Here is a 24,703-nt window from a genome sequence, read left to right as displayed (position 1 = left end):
TTGGTTTCATCTCTTTTATGAACCTTTATGCACTTAAAATTGTTATTCTTATAACTAAAAATAAATGTCTATTGTTACCTCTCACTGTGAAACCTGTGCTTGTTTTTTTGCTGTACAAATACTCAGTTCTGGGTCAGACTTAAGCACACATGGATTTCATTTTTATCCCAAGTTAGAGAATTTGTGTCTTTGGTCTTATTTCTTGTTAGGTAAGAAAAGACATGCCCAAACGTGTTAGAAGGTGAAAAGTTCCATAAAATATTCTTTGTTCATTGCAGGATATTTTTTCTTCACAGAAATCTAAAACTTGTTTAGGGCCAGATGTAAATGAAATCTTGAGCATACTATCAGCCTACATTAGCAAAGCTCTTTTTCTCGAAATAAAGTTCTCAGGCTGAGTAAAAGATTCAGAGAAAGAGTTTGTGTGGTGGGTTGTACAATTCATGTGCACATGGGACCTCAGATTGTGACCTTATTTAGAAATAGGGTCTTTGCTAATGTAATTAGTGAAGATGAGGTCACACGAACTCAAAGAGCCTTTGGGGTAGTATGGCTGATAATAAGTTTACTGTCTTTCTGGTGTGTAGTACAGCAAGTCACTGCTTACAAATGGCCTTCTGTAACTTAGGTCAAAAAATCGGGAATGGACTCATCTGAATAAACACGGTTCTACTACATGCTGCTCTGTGGGCCTGGAAGACCTCTGAAGAAATTGCCAGTAAGGCTGCTTGGTCACTGTGCATTACTTTGAGGGCTAATATTGTATAGTATAAGAAGTTCCAAAAAAGTGTTGACTTTTTTTTGTCAAGATCTATTGAGGAATTTCTAGTGACATTATATGGAATTCTAGGGTTGCATGGAAACCCAGTTGAAAAGCTTTGCGTAGATTCTCACATTTTATACCTCTCTGGGAAAGTTTTCACAAAATAATGGTTTTTACAGTTCCTTACCTAATTACCTGTCCCTAAAACAATAAAACAGAATTCGTAGTTTTGGTTTTAAAAATTTTATAGTTATGTGTGGGGGGCATGGCACATATGGGAAATCTCTGCCTTCTGCTCAATTTTGCTGTGAACCTAAAACTGCTGTAAAAAAAGGATAGTCTATTTAAAAAAATTATAGTTAATGAGTTTTGAAACTATCTTTACAAGTTCTTACATAATTTTACTCTCAGTTCCTATAATGTGTATGATTTCTTGTGATTTCACCTAGAGATCAAAAGTGCTAGGTCAATATTCCTGTTTTATTGTATTACAGAGATTATTTTCCTATATGCTAACATATATTTCAAATCAAAAGATCTGGGAATGAACTATAGAAATTCCATGAATTTTTCTTGGTTTTATGTAGATAATGAATTAGTTCCTAATCAGTTACGTAATGTCTCCAGGAGCTTGAGAGAGCTGTAATAATCTGGGATTAAGAAAGCCAATCCTAATATTAATTGATTATAACATGTTTTATAGTTGTCCTATAGGTTGATGAGTAGGACCCTGATTTATCTTCTCTTTTCTGCTTTTGTATCACTAGGCAATAATCGTACTACTATCAGGAATGTTCTGTAGCGTCGTGGTGGGGGTTTAGAATAAGGTATACTGGCGGCAGGATTGCTTGCTTCCAGAGAAGTTTCTTCATTAGTGCAATAAAATTTCATAGTTGATCATTCTTTCAAGTCTTTTTTACAGAGACTCTGTATTCATGGGAGAATACTTAACATTAGTCTCCTTATAAATCTCTTATAAATTAAAATGTATAAATTGATGTTATCTTTTCCAATATTTTTTGGTATTTAAAGCTTCTGTGTTTTACTGTCTTTTGTAATACTTCTTGAAATTCTACTCTAATTTATTCTGAGAAATTTTATTTCTGTTAAAATACTCTTCTGAAATTGATTAATGGAAACTTCAGGGGACATTGATTGTCAGTGATAGTTGACTGTTTTTTCAGTGGTAGTTGAACTAGAGACTTTACTAGTTCTCTTAGCTTAGGTTATAACCATTCTCCATAATTTTATCTCAGATATAAAAGCCCTAAAGAACTTTTGAGGTAGTTACCTAAAAACTGTCCACATTGACTTTATGCTTAATGACTTTTGGAAAAAAGATGTAAAGAAAATATTGAGTATTTATTTTAATTGAAGTATAGTTGATTTACAATGTTGTACAGTATTGAATATTTAAAAAATTTTTCCAAACACTTTATTTTGAAGTAGTGTAGTACAAAGAACTTCTCTACACCTTTTACCCAGTTCCACTAATTTTTTTAAATTTATATATTTTATTTTTTTAAATTTATTTTTGGCCACGTTGGGTCTTTGTTGCTGCGTGCCGGCTTTCTCTAGTTGCGTGAGTGGGGGCTACTCTTCATTGCGGTGCACGGGTTTCTCATTGCGGTGGCTTCTCTTGTTGCGGAGAACAGGCTATAGGCACACGGGCTTCTGTAGTTGTGGCTCGCGGGCTCTAGAGCACAGGCTCAGTAGTTGTGGTGCATGGGCTTAGTTGCTCCGCGGCATGTGGGATCTTCCCCGACCAGGGCTCGAACCCGTGTGCCCTGCATTGGCAGGCAGATTCTTAACCACTGTGACACCAGGGAAACCCCCAGTTTCACTAATTTTAATTTTAAATCTTTTACCACATTTTCTTATCATCCCCTCACACATACATACATATTACTTTTGCTCTCTTGTGAATAGGTTGCGTATATCATGTTCCTTTACCCTTTACTATTTCCATGTGTATTTCTAAGAATAATGATATTCTCTTATAACAGCAATATAGTTTTCAAGTTCTGATAATTTCATATTGTTACTTTAAGCTACAGTACATATTCCAATTTATCAGTTCTAATGTCCTTTAGAGCATTTTTTTTCAGTCAAAGATTATTATATTTAGTTGCCATGTAAACATTTATTTTAAATGAACTATTGGCCTTAAAATCTTAAGTGTTGAATTTTTGTTCTTTTAACAGCTAAACCAGGTGGACAGGTGAAATGTCAGTATATTTCTGCTGTGGATAAAGTTATTTTTGTGGATGATTATGCAGTAGGGTGTAGAAAGGACCTTAATGGAATCTTGTTGTTAGACACTGCTCTGCAAACTCCAGTTTCAAAGCAGGATGATGTGGTTCAGCTTGAATTACCTGTCACAGAGGTAAGTTGAAATAAGTATCAATATGCTTTTCTACTTAATGTAGTTTCAGACTTACTAGCTGTTAAATGAAATTAGGTTGTCCTTTGAGAATATTATATATGTATCCCTATAAAAACAAAGAAGTATGAACTGTACAGGTTATACCACTGTAACAGAGGCCCCAAAATACAGTGGCTTAAACAGGATAGTTTCTTTCCAGTAACAGTACTGGGCTAAGTTATAGGGACAGCTTTGTTTACCTCAACACTTAGCTTCCATTTCCTGAGTCCAAGACAGCTGCTTCAAGTCTCATTACTTCTGTCTTAAGGAAAAGGTGGGCAGAAGGCCAGGGGAGCACACTAGTATTACCCACCCTCTTTCTCTCCTTTTCCTTTCACCTACTTCCCTCATCCTCTCCTTCCTTCTCTTCCCCTCCATCATTTTTCTTGTTCTCTTTTACAAACTCTTTCATATATGCCCTTTTCATATTTACTCCATTGGCTAGAATTCAGTCACATGGCCACATTAAGCTGAGGTGGTTCTTTTTTCTTTAATATTAAAAAAAGAAGGAATAAATAGTAATTGACAACCAGTAATCTTTGCTATGTATCATGTTTCTTAACAATTCCAGTTTAAAATTTTAGCTATATGTATTTTTCTGTGTTACATATTCATTACTTAATTTGTAAGTCTACCCTAACTTAAATCCTTTTGTGTGAGTTGATGTTCATATCATGGAATTTGAAAGTACATTTTTCCAATTTATCAGATTTTAAATCATCTCAGAATATAAAAGATTATAATGCTGTACACGCTAATAAAGTGAGATATTATTTGTCTTCATCCCAGTTGTTGATTATTAATTGTTTTGCATTTGGCAGACTGATATGATTAATTCATAAAAATCAATATAGCATATTTCCCATTTTTAGGACATGAAAAGTGTTAATGTGTGAATTTTAAGTGCAGTTTAAATGTTTTATTCCCTCTTTGGAAGGCTTTTTGTAAAAAGAAAGTACCAATGTATATCTACTTGGATTTCATATTTACTGTCATATCACAGTCATCTAGTATATGTTAATATTGAAAGCATGTTGCTAAAGGTTTGAGTTCTGAAAACAGAGTAGCCATCTTTTTGTCATCAGAATATCTGGATCTGGGGGCATGTCTAAAATCTTTGGACAGAGAATTAATTAGTTCTACTTGTACTGAACATTTTTTCCTCTCCTACTTTAAGGAAGTTAGACCATGTGATATCTTAATAAAGGATATACATCGTAGCCTACAATGAAGGATGGTATCAAACTGTTGGGTTTTAAAAGGAACTACAGAATTACAATAAAATAGTTGAACATGTATATGAAATGGACCGTCAAGTCAATATTTTTCCTACTACTCTGACCTAAATGCTAGATATTTAGCCAGCTTCTGCCACCTCCTCCACCTTGCCAGCTCATAATATCTGTAGCTGGTTTTCTTTCTTTCTACATAAATAATTACAGCTCTCTTGTTCATGTAATATTGTTTGTAGTCCTTCCACCATCCCAGGCATCCTTTCCTGCATCACACTAGTTTGTTACTGTCTTGCCTAAAGAATGGGGTCCTGGGTTTGGTTGGATTAGTGTGGATGTGTTCTTTTCCATATATTGCCCAAATATTTCTGTTAACGTAGTTCATATTGAATATGTGGGTAACAATGCAAAGGGCTTTTTTTTTATTACCTGCTGACTTAGTGAGTGACCCCTCTTATGGTTTTGCATAGTTTGAGTATTTTAAGCTCATTGGAGCACTTTACATTTATGTCTTTACATTTTTATCTCTTTTACTTTTGTTCATGGTTTCAGCTTAGCCAGTTTTTTCTATCTTGCTTTGGCTTATAAAAGCTTCTATGTACTAAAAGTTTACTATGTGGTACTACACTGAATACGTTGCTTTATCTCATTTAATTTTGTAACAGCCCTTCAAGTCATTATTTGATTTAACTAAGTTTGTTTAAAAAACGTAAAAGTAGGAAGCTTTAGTATAGTACCTATCAGAATTAAAATATTTGTATAAGAATCTGAATTTAACATTTTTGGTTGTGGTTAATTTTTTGTGATCATCTCTTTTATTTAGGCACAACAGCTCTTATCTGCATGTTTAGAAAAGGTAGATATTTCTAGTACGGAGGGTTATGATTTGTTCATCACACAGCTCAAAGATGGTTTGAAAAATACATCTCATGAGACTGCAGCAAACCACAAAGTTGCTAAGGTAAGAAGTTAAAAAAAAATTACTTTGGGGTTGTAGTAGAAAGAACACCTCTATACTTTTGCCTTTCTCTGTCCTCCCCACACTGATGACTAAGGATGTCTGTGGGAGATGGTGCTTTGAATTAAATCCTTGGATATATTTCATTAATTTTTCTGTGTTTTTCTTTTAACATCTTTCCTAAGTTGTAAATATAGTACATATACAATTTTTATATTGAAGGTATAAAAGGTAGAAGGTAAAAGCTATTTTCCTAAAAATAACTTTTGCATCTATAAATATCTTTTTTTCTCGAGTACAGTTGAAATTATACTAAAATATTGTGATGTACTGTCTTAGTCTGTTTGGGCTGCTATAACGGAATACCACCGACTGAGTGATATTTCTTCTGGTGAAGTCCTTCTTCCTGGGTCATAGCTGGTACCTTCTCACTGTGTCCTTACATGGTGGAAAAGGGAAAGGATCTCTCTGGAACCTCTTTTATAAAGAGGACTCCACCCTCATGACTTAAGTACCTCCCAAAGGCCCTACTTACTAATAACCCTCCCCTTTGGGGGTTAGAATTTCAACAGGTGAATTTTGGGGGGACACAAACATTCAAATTATAGCATATACCATGCTTTTTTTCATTGAAGGATGTATCTTGAGTATCTTTTTGTATCAGTCCTCATAGATCATCTGTATTCTTCCTAATATTTACATTGAAGTTTATTTTTATAGATTTACCATGATTTTATGAACCCTTATTCCATTGATGGGACATTTTTATTTAGTAAAACAGAAATCATACTGTGTATTTCAACAGAGAGAATTTATTGTAAGGAATTGACGTAATATGTGTATGAGAACTGAAAAAGCGAAAAGGAAACCCTGAGGTAATACACAGATGGTAACTATGGGAATCAGCACTCACCTCAGTCTGAAGGAACAAGAGGTTAGGATTTTTAGAACCTAGATACTTAAAAACTTAGAGAATAGGCCCCATGGGTCTGGAACTCAGACTTCTGAGGAGGAGATGTTATCCAGTAGGTACCTCAGGAGCTTGGAGATTGGAACTTGATGAACTGAGCCTCAGATTTCTGAAGAGAGATGCTACTAGGCTAATGTTAGTGTCTCTGAGGGAGCTCTGTGAAACTGGTCCTGGGAATGCTAAGAAAACAAAACAAAAAACCTCTAAAGACCAGAAGAATCAACTGCTGCCACCAGGTCCTTCGCTAAAACAATATTGATGGTAATGACGAGTAATAGCAAGGAGCAAGTCTTTCTCCCCTCATCGTGCTTTCCAGTTTCCATCCTGTGTTCCTTTTGTCAGAACTTAACAGCCAGGAAACTGGTTGGCAAAGAAGAAATAATAGTTTACAGAATCCCAGCCCAAACATGATGGAGAAGAAAAAAAAGGGTAGGTTTGGACCCGAGAGACAGTAGTTTAATAACTGGCACATGCCACTCCTTTGGCCACTCTGCATCTCCATACATACCATCTATATGTGTTTGAACTTTCATACAACAAAAATATTATGCTTTTACTTAACAAGACGTACTGTTCCTTTTTACAAATGAAGATATTCTCTCCCCGTCCCCAGAACAGACACAAAGTTCCAGCAGATATTTTATCCATCCCTAGTTGATACTAACTACTCCTAAAATTTATAGTTTCAAGCGTTTAGGTAACAGAACCGTGCTACCTAAAGACTAAATTAACTACAACAAAAATTCTTACGTGAAATAATGTATCTCTCTGTGTCTGTATCTATCTAAATATATATCCATCTATCATTTATGTATAAGGGAAGAAAATATATATAGTTGCTGTATCCCTCAGTTCTATAATGGTCTGTAATATCAAGAGGATATATTTGATATTTACAGCCTCTTTCTTCTCCTACCTATTCCGTATTCCCTTTGTCCTCAGCCAGCACCTCAACTGGTCAGGTGTCTTTACGTGGTCAGGTGACTCAAGGCTTCACTCTTGCAGGATCCAAATCTTCTGTGGTACTGTGTTAAGTTGTAATTGTCCTTTCACTGTTACTATTAGATGTGGAAGAGCTTAGAGGCACCCTAGAGAGTCTCCTGGATTGTAATTAAGTTCTCCTTGCTCCTGTTATTTAGCATCAATCCAATTTCCCTGTGTTTGTCAGTTTTCCTCATACCAACCAGTAGAATAACCACCTTCTTTGCCTGATGATTCAGTGACAAGAGGAACCCAAAATTGCTGGGTAGCAGTATCAATACCTAATTCAATGGAACCATTGTACCCTTGGTGGAACATTCCTTCCTTGACACAAGACCTCTAGAGCCTAAAGCTTAAAAAAAAAAAGTCTGTGAATGGATTATTACGTATAATAGCAACCCTGCTAGGAGAAGCTGTGTCATGTGTTTTTTGCCGATTGAAAGCATACACATAATCCTGTAAGGTAGAACTCCAGACTTTCAGACGTCTCTCTCAGTTAGTACTGAAGATGAGTCTTTGGTAAGGCATCACACCTTTCTGTCAGGTCAGCTCCTTCTCTATGATACCCTGGTAAGACCAGTCAATCTCATGGGCAAGAGCCCGTTGCTGCCTTTTTTTTTTCCTTTGAAGTGCTTTCTTGGTCAGAAGCAAAAAGCAAAGTTGTATGGAATACTTTGTTGGTACATAAGCCATTCTATTAGTCCCCAGTAGTGGTATAATATTATGGCAGAGCATTGTGGGCAGAACATATAAATGCACATCCAGAATACGTGCCTATTACAGTGAATACAAATTGCTACCCAGTCTGTGACTGAAGGAATCCAATATAATCAACCTGCAATCAGATAGTTGGCTGTTTCTTCTGGAAAATGGTGTCCTATTGGTGCCTCAGCTTTGGTATTTGCCATTGGCAGGTTAACCTGCCGTTAGCCTGCTCAGTCCTGGTGAGAGGAAGTTAATGTTGGGTCTGTACATACCCTCTGTCTCTGTTGCCATGGCATTTCGCATACAGGTCCATTGAGCAAGCACTGGAGTGGCTATGGCCAGAGGGTGAGTGACATTCGTATAGTGTGTATAATTTGCCCATTTCCTCTAGAGTGGATGCCTTTTGATGAGCATTCACGTATTTCACAAATATTTTCACACTCGGTTTATTTTGAGAGGTCCTTCCAAAGACTTTAACTGTTGACTTCCTTGTTAACAGTCTTCCAATCCTGATCCTTCGGAATTCCTGAACATCTAGCCAAAACATTACCTACTGTTCATTAATCATTGAGGACCTTTACTTCTGGCCAACTCTCAGTCCAGACAAAGAGAACAGCCAAATGAACTGGTTGAAGTTCTGACCACTGAGAAGATTTCACCTTCACCACTGTCCTGATTGGGACTGTGATGCTGCAGCCATCCACTTAGGGATGGTACCAACATAATGTGCAGAACCATCTGTATGTCACAGCTAAAGGTTTTCTTCCTCAATTATCTCATCATAAGGAGTTCCCTCTGAAGCCATCAATGTGGAATGAGAAAGGAGTCATAAAGAGTAGATATTGTGGAAATGTGAGCTACTCGATTATTCAACTGGTCCAAAATTGAATTGCCTTTTGGATTTCTCAAGACTGATTTCTTATAAACCACTTAATGAAGGCTAGCCCTCATACCCAGTGTTATGGTTTGGTGTGTCAGATAGCACCTAGTTTGTGGTGAACAACTCTGATTGCATAGACATTTGTCTCATGGGTAGGTATTTCTGTCAGGGACTACTAAGAAGCCAGGAGCTGTTTCTCAAAAGGAGAAGAGTTATTTACAGGAGCGGGCATGGCTTTGCCCTAGCGTTCTGCTACGTGATTGTCCCAGAGACTCCTGATAGGATCTTTACTTGCGGCAGACACTTCTAGTGTCATTGAATATGCTCACAAGTTACAAGTGGTAGAGCATCTTGCAATTCAGCCTGGACATGCTACAGAGCTTCTTGTGCCTTATGTATTATTTGATAATTGAGTTAGAGCAGCATACTCAAATATGCTGAACGCTGGGGTCCAAAATCCACTTAGGCCCACCGAGCATTGTGCCTCTTTTCATTGTTTGCCTTTACAAGTTATAGTAACTTATCTTTCACCTTGGAGGAAATATCCTGACATGCCCAGACTACTGGACCTTTAGAAAAAACTTAAAAGAGATTTTAGGACCCTGAGTTTTTCTGGGGATTATTGATTCTCTCTGGCTTGCATGTGTCTTACTAAGGCATTTAAGTTCCTTGCTACTTCCCCCTCATCTGGACCAGTTAGTGTGATGTTACTAATGTAGTAGACCAAGGTGGTGATCTGCAGGATGTTAGGCTGATCAGGATCTCTACAGACTAGATTATGGTAAAGAGCATGAGTCCTAGGGTAAGACTGTGCAGATTTATTGTTTCTGCCAGATAGAAGCAGTCTACTTTTGGATGGCCCTAAAAATTAGTATAGACAAAAAAGTATTTGACAGAATTGTAGCTGCCTACAAAATATCAAGGGATTTGTTGATTTGCTTCAGTAAAAATATCTCATCTGGAACAGTAGCTACAGTTGAAGTCATCACCTGATTTTACAGTCCATAGTCATTCTTCAAGATCCATTTACGTTTGCATGGGCCAAATAGGTCAGTTAAATGGAGATGAGATAATTTGATTACCCCTGTATCTTTCAGGTCTAGTATAGTGACATTAATCTCAGAAATTTCCTTAGGATGTGGCATTGCTTTAGTTTAGTAGCTTTGTAGAAAAAATGAAAGTTCTAGGGGCTTCCACCTGGCCTTTCTTACTTTAGTAGTACTCCAAGAGGATCAGAGAAACAGTGTAGGAATTTTTCTAGTTGCCTATTCTGTTTCTCTTCCAGTTGTACATTTGGGAAGTAGAGAAATAGCTACAAGATACGTCTGGGGATCCACAGAGCTCATTGAGACAGCTTTGGGCCAAAATTCCATCAATCACTTCACCATCATGTCCCCACTTTCACTAGTGGACCACAGTGATGTTTTAGGTCAGTTCAGTGTTACTATCTTGTGATGCCTGAAAGATCAAAATATTTTCTATTCCCTAGTTCACAGTGACTACAGTGAATGTCCACAGGTGCCTTTGGGGAAGGCTTGGAGTATGATTTACAGTGTAGAGTTGGGGCATTGTTGTAGGATCCTTTCTCAAGGGGATTTGGCCTCCCTTTCAACCAAGAGGCTCTGGGTCTATGAGCGGATTAGGTCTAGAAACAAAGTAAGAGCTTCTCTCTCTCTGTTTCTTAGGTAATGGAAGTCATGTTTCTGGCCACAAGTTTTTCCAGTAATATAGATAAGTAGTAATTTAGTAGGCTGCCTAGAGTGTATTAGACAGAATGGAAACCATTCATAGGCAAGCAGGAACAGGATATAAAGATGAAATTACTTTATAGACTTATTTCTCTTGGAGATTAATACTTAGGATTTTTTTCAGTCTAACTTCTTAAGTAATTATTTTAATATTAAATAATTGTAGTTAACACTTATTGAAGGCTTACTCTGTTAGACACTGTACCAATCCTCACTTGAATTCTTGTAAAAACATTATGTGAATAGGTATTTGTTTTTTCCCATTTCACAGAAGCAGGAAATTGAAGTTAATTTGACTAGGGTCTCATGGTTGATGGAGAAGCTGGGCTTAGAATCCAAGTCTGTGGGACAATAAGGTCTATGCTTTAGATACTTTGCTGAATTATGGTGACAACAAAAAATACATCTGAAGTAAATCTTCGTATAACCCAGTAGCGATGAATTGTGCAGCTATATATTTATGAGTGGAGATATTTAAGTGCCTAGTTTATGCTTAACATTGTATATGTGCTGGAGGAATGTGAAAAATGACAGATGATTTTATTTATTTAAAATTTTAATTAATTTATTTTTACATCTTTATTGGAGTATAATTGCTTTACAATGTTGTGTTAGTTTCTGCTGTACAACAAAGTGAATCAGCTGTATGTATACACATATCCCCATATCCCCTCCCTCTTGAGTTCCCTCCCACCCTCCCTATCCCACCCCTCTAGGTCATCAGAAAACATTGAGCTGATCTCCTTGTGCTATGCAGCAGCTTCTCACTACAGATGATTTTAGTTCTCCTTAATTGTGGATGAGATATGTAAGAAGATGTGCTACCATTTGGTTCTAAACTTTCTTTTTCAGGATGGTTAGTTTCATTTTTTATGTAATTGCAGGTTCTTACTTTAAATGATAAATTAATGGAGTAAACTCACTTGAGACTGTAAATAGTTGTTTATCTTATAATGTATAAGTCATGGTTTTGGTGAAAACTATTGAGTATGTTTTCCTTTGCTTACACTCCTGTTTTCTTTCAGTGGGCCACAGTTACATTTCATCTTCCTCATCATGTGTTGAAGTCCATTGCCAGTGCCATTGTGAATGAACTTAAGAAAATAAATCAAAATATTGCTGCCTTACCTGTGGCGTCCTCAGTGATGGACAGATTGTCTTACCTCTTACCTAGTGCACGTCCAGAACTTGGGGTGGGGCCAGGTCGTTCTGTGGACAGGTATGACCTTGCTTATAAAAAGATGTGACAGTGAGATTGAATTGATAAGTTTTTTGATTAACAAAGAATAACTGTAAAATTTGATGATGATTTAAAAAATTTCAAAATATTTTTGAAAACCACTCAGATTTTTATTTCTCTTAAAATACTGAAGTGAAGTAAACTACTCCTTGACTTGTTAAACAATTTCTTTTGGTGCCTGGAAAGTATTTAAAGGGATTATGAAACTGTATTTTTAAAATTCCATCTTTGTACTTGCTTAGTAAATATTTGAGTCAACTTAAAAATATTATAATTATTAAATATATATGAATTATTTTGCCTTGATGAAATTTTGTGACCTTTGGCATAAATTTTGGTAAGTTAAAAGACTCTGCCAGAATCTGAATAAAAGAGCTATATATTATTTCCTACTTAAAAAATGAACAGTTAAAAAAGCAGTTAGGGATGGGCTTCCCTGGTTGTGCAGTGGTTGAGAGTCCGCCTGCCGATGCAGGGGACACGGGTTCGTGCCCCGGTCCGGGAAGATCCCGCATGCCGCTGAGTGGCTGGACCCATGAGCCATGGCCGCTGAGCCTGCGCGTCTGGAGCCTGTGCTCCGCAACGGGAGAGGCGCCAACAGTGAGAGGCCCGCGTACCGCAAAAAAAAAAAAAAAAAAGCAGTTAGAGCAATTTTTTGGTTTTTTTTTTTTTTGTTTGTTTTTTTCTTTCTTTCTTTCTTTTTTTTTGCCGTACACGGGCCTCTCACTGTTGCGCCCTCTCCCGTTGCGGAGCACAGGCTCCGGACGCGCAGGCTTAGCGGCCATGGCTCACGGCCCTAGCCTCTCCGCGGCATGTGGGATCTTCCCAGACAGGGGCACGAACCCGTGTCCCCTGCATCGGCAGGCGGACTCTCAACCACTGTGCCACCAGGGAAGCCCTGTTTTTGTTTTTCTAGGGCAATTTTGAATTAAGCTTGTTATGCTGCCTGCCCTGGATTTGAACAGTATTATAAAAAACCATACCTCAATCATTATTTTCTTCACTAGAGATTTATTGGAGTTCTGCTTTGTGTAAAACTAACTAAAAAGTCAGTAATGCATTCATTGAAAAACTTAAATGATTTGTTTTTGAAATAAAATTTATCAGTACTGAAGTTTAGAAATGCTTTACTGAAATATTAAATTTAGCAGTTTTGATAAGTTCACATTTCCCTTTCCATGTAGCATTTTACATTTTCACTTCTTCATTGAATGTGAATTGTAACTGCCTATGCTGTTTTCTGAAGTACATTTATAAAGAGTACATGCTGATGTAGCAAAAAAATTACTGAATGAGTTAACCTTTAACTTCTGTTATCTTAAGTATTGCTCCCCCCTGCCCCGCCCTCCCGCCAGCTGCACTGTGCGGCTTGTGGGAATCCCAGTTCTCTGACCAGGGATTGAATCCGGGCCTCCGGCAGCAAAAGCATGGAGTCTCAACCACCGGGCAGCCAGGGAATTCCCGTATAGCTCTTACATTAGTTTGCGATATTTATTAGTTTATCCTTTTGTAAACTGAAACTGCTTAATCAATTGCCCTTTTTTTGTTAAGTGATTTTATTATTGTGTAAATAACTTCTCTTGGTTGTTAACATTTGGGAAGAATTTTTGTATTCCATAGTAATATTGCTATCTCTAACTTTTGGGCAAAATGTGGAGACTTTCATTTTTAATAACTGTCAGATGATATGTGCTGTGGCTATCATTAAAATGTTCTTTGGAATATGTCCGGAGAGGGGGAGAAAAAGGAAGAGTATGTATTTAGAATAAATGTTTCCTATCTGAGAGCCATGCCTATCTTGAGATTATAATTTCAGAGCTATTTTCTTTGCAATCAGTAGGAGAGTATCTGAAGAACTCAGTGCAAGCTGTCATAAATGGTTTATTTTAGAAAATGCATTCATTAGATGGGATTTTCAGTGTTTCTGGAGGTGTTAAAATGTCTCAAAGTATTAATTTTGATATAGCCTGTGGTGTTTATTTCATTAAATATGAATCTAGGAACCTTATGAAAACCTTGATGAACTCTGTTGGAGGTTTGAGTAAGGGTCTACTGGATGCTATTGCTGTTTTGTTTGGTAATATAACTAAATAGACAGGTTTCTGTTTTGAGACTGACACAGATCTTTGAAGACATCTATACCCTGTAGATGATAAAACTTTTCTAACTCAACAATTTTTTTTTTAATTTTTATTTTTTTTAAATTTTGTTTACTTTTGGCTGTGTTGGATCTTTGTTGCTGCGTGAGGGCTTTCTCTAGTTGCAGTGAGCGGGGACTACTCTTCGTTGCATGGGCTTCTCATTGTGGTGGCTTCTCTTTTTGCAGTGCACAGGCTCTAGGTGTGTGGGCTTCAGTAGTTGTAGCACGCGGGCTCAGTAGTTGTGGCACACAGGCCCTAGAGTGCGCGGGCTTCAGTAGTTGCGGCGCATGGGCTCAGTAGTTGCTGTGCACGGGCTCTAGGGTGCATGGGCTTCAGTAGTTGGGGTGCACAGCTCAGTAGTTGTGGCTCGTGGGCTCTAGAGTGCAGGCCCAATAGTTGTGGCGCATGGGCTTAGTTTCTCCACGATATGTGGGATCTTCTCGGACCAGGGATTGGAACTGTGTCCCCTGCATTGGCAGGTAGATTCTTAACCACTGCACCACCAGCAAAGTGCCTGTTTTTCTTTTTTTCAAATCAGAACACAACTATGAGTTAAACCTAAAGCTCTCTAGCAATATTATAGGAAACCATGTACTAATTTAAGGGAAGAATTTAAAGAAAAGTATTTTTCTGGTCTCTTTGTGATGACCTTTACCACTTTCTCTCTCTTTTTAAAAATCAGTTGCCCTTCTGTGTTAGGAAGAGGAAGCTCTGCTTATCAGTCCTTTCTTATTTGAAGCTGTTTGGACTTTTTCTAATTTTGGTAGTCTCCCTTAAAAAGATACTCTAGTATTGTTACAGGTTCACTCTTAGTGAGCTAATGTATTTTAATGAAAACATATGTGAAGATTTCTTTTTTTTTGACAATTCCCTGGAGAGTACAAGTTTCCTGGAAAAGGATTTCTCTGGAGAAAGAACATATAAATTGCTTTCTACTTAAAAAAAAAAGAAATTAAACTAGAATATACTTTCTCAATATGGTTGAGATAAAACTACCATTCCTTTGGTTGTAGTTTTATCCATTTTTGCAAAACTTGTCACATGATGAAAGTGTAGGGTTCTCTGCCTCTACATTTTCAGATTTTCTGCTCTCTGATTGCTAATTATGCAACATTGGTTAATTTAATCTCCCCGGGAATTGTTTATCAGTTGTAGCTATCTTATCATGTTTCTTTTTTCCCTACTCTGTTCAAGGGAAGTTCCTAAAACTGATCATTTTTAATTTAAAATACAAATTTGAATTGGTAATTAGACATTCCCAGTTTGTGTTGATAATCCAGTAAACTTTTTTCTTCAGTGGTAGATAGTAGTGTCACTGTAATTTGATGCCTAACTTTGGTTACATAAAGTTTGTTTACTTTTAGATCATTGATGTATAGTGAAGCTAACAGACGGGAGACATTTACCTCATGGCCTCATGTAGGCTATAGATGGGCACAGCCAGATCCCATGGCTCAAGCTGGATTTTATCATCAGGTAAATAAGGCTGTCAGAAATTTCTTCACAATATGACTTTGTAGCCTTTAGTAAAATTGTCAACATTTTAATACTTTTTCAGTCATTATACTATTTTATGCACCCAGGCTCTGTGCTTGTGTGTATGTATATAATGTGAGTTTTGTTCTTATACCTTTGATCTTAATACTGACTGGCTGTTTCCTATGTCACATACTGTGTATGAAAGGGGAAAACATTAAAAAAAAAAAGTAACCAATAACTGAGAATGCTTTATAACTATTTTCTTTCAGATTATATATAAGTATGATATATACAATATGTTTATGTATACAGTTAATCAACAAGCAGGCAGTATTCTCCAGATTTGTGTCTTGAGAAGTGTTCTCTCTGGGTGTGTGTTTATTTTCAGTTTTGACTTATGTATTCATAACAGAGTAGTACATGTTAGGGTAATGCAATAACAGCAATACATTGCAGTTACTCTTGAAATTTTAATTTTATTGGGATTAAAAATTACCTATATATTAGATAACTATGGAAGCAGCATTGTGGGTAGTACAGTGTGACTTGAATACATATGTATTGAAGAATTGATCAAGAAATTATTTAGAAAGAGAAAGAATTAATCAGGGAAAATAGTCATGGTTTTATGTAGGAAAAGAGGAGGGTGTACAGGTAAGGATGAGTGTGACAAAAAGACATGAGAATGGGACATTATAGAAAGCTTTGTGGAGCTAAAGTAGAGGAAGTTAAGAAAAATGAGTTTAGATAGGCATAATAAACCAGTTAAAGGAAACTTCAGCTGAATAATGTAGACTGGCCTACCACTGTTTTGCCATTGCTAAAGAAGCTGAGAAATCTAATAATTACATGTCAATTTACATAAAACATGCGTATTTAATTTTAGAACTAAATTAAACTTTGAATACATTGAAGTTACTGTCATAAAGAATCTTAAGAGTGATTATTCCTTTGTTATCCTGAAGTGTTCTTGAAGTATCTTAAACTAGGATTAAATCAGAAAACCATATATATTTGAAGATTTTATTCAGAGTTTGTCAAATTTCCAGTTAAAGATAGATTTATCTGGGGACTGGCTAATATTAAAATCACTGAATATGTTTTCCTAAGTTAAGGATTGAATGAGGACTATTTTTCCTAATAATTTATCTTCTTCTTATTTGGTGTCATTTCCTAAAACAGTCTGTTAGGTGATACCTTGATATTTTTTCTGTTGAGCTCTTGTTCATTGTATTCCTTTTTTTTTTTTTTTTTCCTTTTGGCCGCACCATGCGGTTTGTGGGATCTTAGTTCCCTTACCAGGGATTGAACCCATGCCCCCTGCATTGGAAGCACGGAGTCTTAACCACTGGACCACCAGGGAAGTCCCTGTATTCCATTTTTGCAAAGATCAAATCATAGGTTTTCTAGAATCTTCTACCTGTATTAGGTGCTGATTATTCTCAGTCTTCTAAAAAATATATTTACACCTGTAGACATACTAAGTGCTAAGTAGAGTAAGTATTCAAAAATATTAATATTAGTTTTTAGAGGTATATTTCAGTTCAGATTTAGATTTTATATATGTATAAATGTCATTTTGTCATATGTGTTTTACTTAAAGAATGTTACCTTAATTACGTTCACTAGTTTGCTTTTCCTTTTTACTTGCCCTTTCCTATGTAGTAGTATAGAATTCAGTTTTTAATAATAAACCTGTTAGACAATTTCCTTTCATATACTTAACTATATTTAAAATACTTTAGTAATACAATTAGAAGATGCTAGATCAGAGATTGAGGATGTGTGTGTCCCCATATTTGACTTAGTGGTCATTTGCTGATGAAACATAATTTTTCAAATAAGGCAGCAAATTTATAAACGTTTGGGGATTAAAAGTATATTGTTGAGGCCTAATAGTATAGGCTAATTTTCTTTTCCTCAATATGGAATTTTACCTAAAATTATGAACTTATTTAGAAGAGTTTTTATTAAGCAATTTTAATATTGATAAACCTTTTCTGTCTTCTTTATAAATTTGCAGCCTGCCTCATCTGGAGATGATAGAGCCATGTGTTTTACTTGTAGTGTATGTCTCGTCTGTTGGGAACCTACTGATGAACCTTGGTGAGTCTTGATATTTCTGAATGTAATAGGCTAAGTTCTATAAATGTGCTTCTAAATTTTATTTTTCTGATATCTGTATATTAATACTCTTGCCTTTTGTCATCTATATTTTTGCCTCTGTCCTAAGAGAATGAGGTAATGCTGTCTATGCTGTGTCATATCACTTGGCATACAGGATCTCTAATGTGTAACTTTCCAAGATGTGTACATGGGAGAAGTGCCAAAGAATGGAACTAGACTCTGACTGAAAACTAGAAGGCTATGATAAAATAAGTTTAAAAAGCATGATTAAATTCAGCAGTTTAGCCTTGTTCTTTTGAGGGCAGGTCATCAATAGAGAATCCACGGAGGAGGGCCTTTATGATTTGCATTTCTAATTTTGAAGTAATTCTAGGGAGTCTGTGGTGGTTTTGAATTCTAGTGCATGAAAGTTTAGAACTTGGTTAAACAATAGAGATCATGTATTGGAACCTCATTTTTAGAAATAACTACCCAGAGGCCCTATTAATAGAAATAGTGGGACTTCCCTGGTGGTACAGTGGTTAAGAATCTGCCTGCCAGTGCAGGGGACGTGGATTCAAGTCCTGGTCCGGGAAGATCCCACATGCTGTGGAGCAACGAAGCCCGTGCTCCACAACTACTGAGCCTGTGCTCTAGAGCCCATGAGCCACAACTGCTGAGCCCACATGCCACAACTACTGAAGCCTCCATGCCTAGAGCCCATGCTCTGCAACAAGAGAAGCCACCACAGTGAGAAGCCTGCGCAGTGCAATGAAGAGTAGCCCCCGCTCGCCGCAACTAGAGAAAGCCCGCACGCAGCAACGAAGACCCAACGCAGCCAAAAATAAATAAAATGGTAATAATAGCAAATATTTATATAATATGGTTTACCAGATACCATCCTACACATTTTATATATTTTTAACTCATTTAATTCTCACATTAGCTTTATGAGTTAGGTATTATTATCATCTCCATTTTATAGAAGGGAATTGAGAATATTCTCCAGTTTAATCCATAGTCACTCTATGAGATAAGAATTATTATACCATTTTAAAATAAAAAAAATAAAATTTGGTGAAGAGCATTTGGCTAGTAAGTCATGGAGCCAGGATTTGGTTTTAAGATATACCACTTATTTTGTACTCTAATTAGTTCGAGATCTCTGAATGTTAATCAGCTGATGTGAACTTGCTAAAGCCTATTAGAGTGTGCATGTGGATTCCAGGTTGCAGTGGGAAATACTGAAAATATGAAAAATTGAAATTGCGTCTGCTGACTGAGAGTTGAGTATGAGCAATTTCCAATTTAGGTTAAGGTTCTGTTTAGAATTTAGTCTTTTCCCCATGAAACCATCTTTATATATATAGCAACCATTTTAACACGTATATTTTAGTTTCTTAGGCTGATCCTCAGAAAGTTATTTAACCCACACCTGAAAAATTATACCATAACATTATAGAATGTATCTTTATTCATAAATATTTTTCTGTGGGAAAGTTGATTCAGATTTCCAACTTGGGCTGTTTAAAACCCATCTTTTCTTGATATGGTCAGGAAATCAAGGGTTCTACCTTTTCTTTGCCCCGGGATTCAGGATTCCTCAAACTCTTAAGCAGTTGGTAGAGTCTCTGAGGGCCTAGGGCCAGTGCTCCAAATGGATAGAGGGAATGGGATTGATGGGGGCTAGGGAGCTGAGCCTGTGTACCTTCTGAATCTGAAAGGAGGAATAGAATGAAGATTTTTCATTTTTAGGGGAAGATGGGACTCATATTTTCATGGTGGGAGTTGATAGAGCCACTTTGGAGGGAGATTGAACTTTAAAAAAATAAAATAAAATGGGCCCCTTATTATCTAGCAGTTCCACTTCTAATTTACACTAGAGAATTAATTGCTCTTATATGCAAGGAAGCGCAAAATGGTCATGGTAGTGAAAAACTGGAAAATCTTACATGCCTCTCAGGAGGGGACTACCTAAGTAAAATATATTCATGTAATTGACTATGATCCAACAGTTAAAGGAATGAACAGTTAGCTCTCTATTAATCACGAGTACCTTTTAGATATGTTATTGTATCAAGAAAGCTGTTGTAGGGACTTCCTTGGTGGCGAAGTGGTTAAGAATCCGCCTGCCAGTGCAGGGGACACAGGTTCGAGCCCTGGTCCGGGAAGATCCCACATGCCGCAGAGCAGCTAAGCCCGGGAGCCACAACTACTGAGTCCATGTGCCACAACTACTGAAGCCCGCGCACCTGGAGCCCGTGCTCCGCAACAAGAGAAGCCACCGCAGTGAGAAGCTATGCACCTTAACAAAGAGCAGCCCCGGCTCGCCACAACTGGAGAAAGCCCACGCACAGCAGCAAAAACCCAATGCAGCCAAAAATTAAATAAATAAATAAATAAATTTATAAAAAGAGCAAAAAAAAAAAAGCTGTTGTAGAATGATTCATATAATAATATTGTTTATTTAAAATGAAAAAACCCATATTTTCTGAATGTACATGTATGTGTATAAACTTATAAAAATATTTTAGAAGTATATTAAATTCGTAATAGTGGTTACCTGGAGGTGGGATAGGAGATTACTGGGGTTGGCTATTATAACCGAAGTGGGTCTTTTGCTGTATTTCAGATAGTCATATGTTGTGTAAATAAAATTTTAATTAAAAAGTTAAAACTCAGGTTAAGAGAGAAAGATGGAAAGAGGAAAAATACCCTAAGGTTTGGCTGTGAAGGAATCCAGTTCAGATATCATGTGCCTGCAGATGCCATGTAAAAGCATTAACGTAAGACACCTTGTGTATTGTAAAGTGTCCAGGATTTATATATGGTTATAGGTAAGTTGTAGGTGCAGTGTAAAAAGAAATATGTATACCCCATGGAATATTTTATAGTGTATAGCTTTCCTTTCTTTGACATGGAAGTATAAAAATGGGTTTTAAAAAAAGCCTCTTTTTTTGGATGGCAGCATTCTTACATTTCAAATAATGCCTTGTAATTACAGCTAGTGAAAGTTTAAAAAAATAAAAAAAAAGAATAACCAAAAAGAAATAAAGTAGTCACAAAGTTGGGCAGATAATTTTTAAGTGTTAAGTTGATCCTGCTTTAAATATTTGAGAAAATTCTTTAAGTCAGTATACCAATCTTGATCTGAGGTCCTAGTATTTTATTCTTATTACACATGTTAGGGTTTTCTAGTAAACTAATTTACCATTTCATTTTGCTCAGTAAGTATTTATGTGAAGGAAATAATGTACAATCTATAGACATTATCCAAGTTTCTTTAAAGTTATTTGTCTGATGGAGTCTGATAGTGAATGTGAAGGGTATATCTGTGTTTTTGATATATGTTATTTTATCCATACTCTAGAGATCTTTCTGCCTTCAGGTCTTTACTAAAAAAGTTTTTTGCAGTATGAATGGCATTTATAGAGTTTTATTGTATGCTCTTTACAGCTGTGGCCACTTATATAGATAGGTGGGTCTGTATCTACGTATGGATTATTTATTTATTTATTTTAAAAACAACTTTATTGAGATAACTTTGACATGTAAAAATTACATACATTTAAGGTGTACAATCTGGTGTTTTAGTATATATACATATTGTGAAAAGATCACCATAATCAAGTTAATTAACATATCCATCACCTCTAATAGTTACCAGTTTGTGTTTGTGTGTTAAGAATGTTTAATTCAAGATACATCCTCTTCACAAATTTCAAATATACAATATGGTAGTGTTATCTTTTGTCACCATGCTGTAGAATACATAGAAAATTTTAAACTGAAACAAAGTAATTATTTATTTAAAGCTGTGGGAAACTAGTGTGAAGAAATATAAGGAGATTAAACAGTTTTATCAGTATATTAATATGATATAAATTTTACTGTATCATTTATCTGTTTCATCTGAGACTGGTTTTGTTTGTAATCAGTTAAAGTGAACAATTGCTGTTAAAGTGAGTAGTTTAACATGTTAGAGTGATCTCAGTAAAATGAAACAATTTGCTATTTAAGTCTTTAATTAAAGAATACTTTAAGTTCAATTAATTGTTTTTTTTTAAAGAAAAAATATCGTGGAGTTCTCTTTTAGTGTACAGACTTAACGGCTTAGTTGTTCAGTAAACTTTCCCTTCCTTAATTTGTGTAAAGGTCTGAACACGAGAGACATTCCCCAAACTGCCCGTTCGTGAAAGGTGAGCACACACAGAATGTGCCATTGTCAGTCACTCTGGCAACAAGTCCCGCGCAGTTCCCTTGCACGGATGGAACTGACAGAATATCTTGCTTTGGGTCCGGGAGCTGCCCTCACTTTTTAGCTGCTGCAACGAAACGAGGAAAGATCTGTATATGGGATGTTTCCAAACTTATGAAGGTATGTTTTAATTTTGAAGAAACATATTAGTGATTGAGAAAAAATCCGTTGTAAATTTAGGCTTTTCATTTATTTGTTTAGGTGCACTTAAAATTTGAAATTAATGCATATGATCCAGCAATTGTACAACAGCTTATTCTCTCAGGAGAACCAAGCTCAGCAGTTGAATCTAGGAGACCAACTTTGGCATGGCTGGAAGACTCGTCTAGTTGCTCAGATATACCAAAATTGGAAGGAGATAGGTATGTAAATTTGTTTTGATAATATTTATAGAAGTTAAGTGTTTTCTTTTCCTAAATTGTATATTCTCTTAATTCTAATTAAAGAGGCAGAAAACGTTGTTAGTCTCAAGAGATTAGAGACTCAGTGTTTGGTTAGAAATCTGAAATAATTGATTCTTGAAAGAAATTGTCATTCACAAACAACATAGTCTATAAAATATACTTTATTTTCTATCTCAGTCTATGCCAATTGGGAATAATCACACCATTGAAAAGTAAAGTCTAAATAATGAAATGAAATCCTTGGATTAGATTTGTAATTTTGCCTTCTTCTAAATCTTTTCATAGAGCAGTTGAATCATTTGGTTCATTTCCCCTTTTTTCATTAGCAGCTAAAATATAGAAGTGGTAATGAATAGTGAAATAACCCATGGCTAGGCAAGGTGATCTAATTATTTAAAACAATAAATGTATCAGTAGTCAACAGTGAGTTGAGGTACAATAATTAATGCTAAGGAAAGATTCTGGTAGAATTGTTGTGCTGGATTCTATTCTATTCAGCTTTTCTGGAGATTGATGATTTCTGTGGCTGTATTTGACCTGTGTGGGGGAAAGAGAGTCAATTAAAATCCCATCTTACCTACTTGTCTCCAAAGAAGGTCTGCAGTTGTAACTCTAAACTGGGTAGGATTATAGATAGAGCAACATTTGCGATACTCCCAATGTAGGCAGAATGAAGGGGTCCATAAGCCACTCAGCTTGTTTTCAGCAATAGCAGCTACCACTTTTTAAGATTCTGACGGTAGCCATGTGAAATGGAGCCTGTGTAACTGATCAGGTGTCCTGGTATACTGAGATCTATCATTTCACTTGCAGGGCTTCTTGTGTTACTGATGTGTGATTGGTGTTACACCACAGTGATTTATCATTTTTATTTCGCAGTCTGCTTATTTGGTGGCATGCACTTTCATTAAGAAGTAATATAGGGGCTTCCCTGGTGGCACAGTGGTTGACAGTCCACCTGCCAATGCAGGGGACACGGGTTTGTGCCCTGGTCCGGGAAGATGCCGCAGAGCGGCTGGACCTGTGAGCCATGGCCGCTGAGCCTGCGCGTCCGGAGCCTGTGCTCCGCAACGGGAGAGGCCACAACAGTGAGAGGCCCGTGTACCACAAAAAAAAAAAAAAAAAAAGAAGTAATATAAAACTTTACGAATGGAAATGATTTCATTATTTAAATTAATGGGGAATTCACAACATATAAAATGGGAAGTTTACCTCTGTCTAGTCCCTCTTGCTAATTAGTATGTGGAAATTATTAGTAGGTAAATGAATGTGCTTTGAGTTCTGGAACAGACTGAATTGAAGCTTCATGGTGCTCTCAGTTATTTTAAGTCCCTGTGAGAGCTTGATGGGAAAGCAGTTGGCCCATTGTTGTCTTGAATTTGACCATATTTGCCAATAAGACTGAAAAGTAAGCATGCGTGATCTCTTTGATTTACTTTGAAATTAGTGGAAAATTATTCATAGAAGATAATGAAACTGGTGTGTCCTGAACACTGACTTTAACTAGAACTTTTGACTCAGTTTTGTAATTTGAGGATTAAAAATTGAGTCAAGATGTAGTTTTAAGATCACACACATATACACACCTTGGTAAAATGTACATTTTAGGTAAACACTTGTCCAGTATTTCTTGCGGACAGGTATTATCTGAGCTCGTGTGCTAGGGTTGAGATATAAATCGCTCTGCCTGCTTTTTTAAGAGACTTAAAATCTTTCCAGGGTAGAATGACCCTTTTCTCCCAAGATAGTGTGAAATGAGTCATATACAAAGATTACTGTGTGTCGGGGTGGTAGGAGGAAGCTGAAGAGGTGGAGCTTCAAGCCCTTTCTCTCTCCTTCCTTTCCTCCAGAGGTAGCAGGATTCCTGTTGAATTGGTGGTAGATATAATGAGCCAGACTACCTCTGCTTCTGTGGCACGAGATATAGTATATATAGTATATTTTGTCTTAAAATATGCTTTGCTTCATTAGCTTGAAGAATAATACATTAACTGAAGAAATTAAAGCTTAACCAAGAAGTTTAAAGTAATTAGCAGTATAGCTTGCTTGGCAGTTGTTTTTTGTCTATTTCTGCTTAGAAGGCAACATTTGTTTTTGTTCTGAATTTATTTAAGGAAGAATATTTGGGACACATTTAATTTTAATGAATTAACATTTTTGTCTGGATGCCTCATTTGTATGTTATGTCTTTCAAATTTGCAAAAATTTCCTGAGTTTAACTTTGAAATTGCTTATAGTGTTGTATATCTTAGTTATATATCAAAACTAAGGTACACCTGTAGTATTAGCATATATAATCTTAACTAAGCATTTTAAACTTACCATATATATTTTTTTGCATGTTTATTACTTTGGAAAAGGTTTTATATCATGTAAAAGACTTCAGTAAATCTAGTGTCTATTATATAAGTAC

General features: G+C 36.3%; 1 protein-coding gene across 6 annotated transcripts in view; it reads left to right on the top strand.

Annotated features, from left to right (window-relative positions):
- Positions 1 to 24,703, top strand: part of BIRC6 (baculoviral IAP repeat containing 6) — a 239,505-nt gene that overhangs the window by 25,318 nt on the left and 189,484 nt on the right. For all 6 annotated transcript variants that reach the window (XR_004482481.2, XM_033425249.2, XM_049696304.1 and 3 more), the window contains exons 2-8: positions 2,968 to 3,149; positions 5,244 to 5,381; positions 11,688 to 11,881; positions 15,408 to 15,519; positions 17,546 to 17,628; positions 21,784 to 22,006; positions 22,088 to 22,248. Coding sequence is in view for 5 of the 6 variants with exons in the window: in XM_033425249.2 (XP_033281140.1) it covers positions 2,968 to 3,149; positions 5,244 to 5,381; positions 11,688 to 11,881; positions 15,408 to 15,519; positions 17,546 to 17,628; positions 21,784 to 22,006; positions 22,088 to 22,248 (1,093 nt within the window). In the remaining variant the exon portion in view is untranslated. The remainder of the gene's footprint in view (positions 1 to 2,967; positions 3,150 to 5,243; positions 5,382 to 11,687; positions 11,882 to 15,407; positions 15,520 to 17,545; positions 17,629 to 21,783; positions 22,007 to 22,087; positions 22,249 to 24,703) is intronic.

Source organism: Orcinus orca, chromosome 13 (genome assembly GCF_937001465.1).
Source record: "Orcinus orca chromosome 13, mOrcOrc1.1, whole genome shotgun sequence".
NCBI classification, from domain to species: Eukaryota; Metazoa; Chordata; class Mammalia; order Artiodactyla; family Delphinidae; genus Orcinus; species Orcinus orca.
This window is presented reverse-complemented; position numbering and strand designations above follow the sequence as displayed.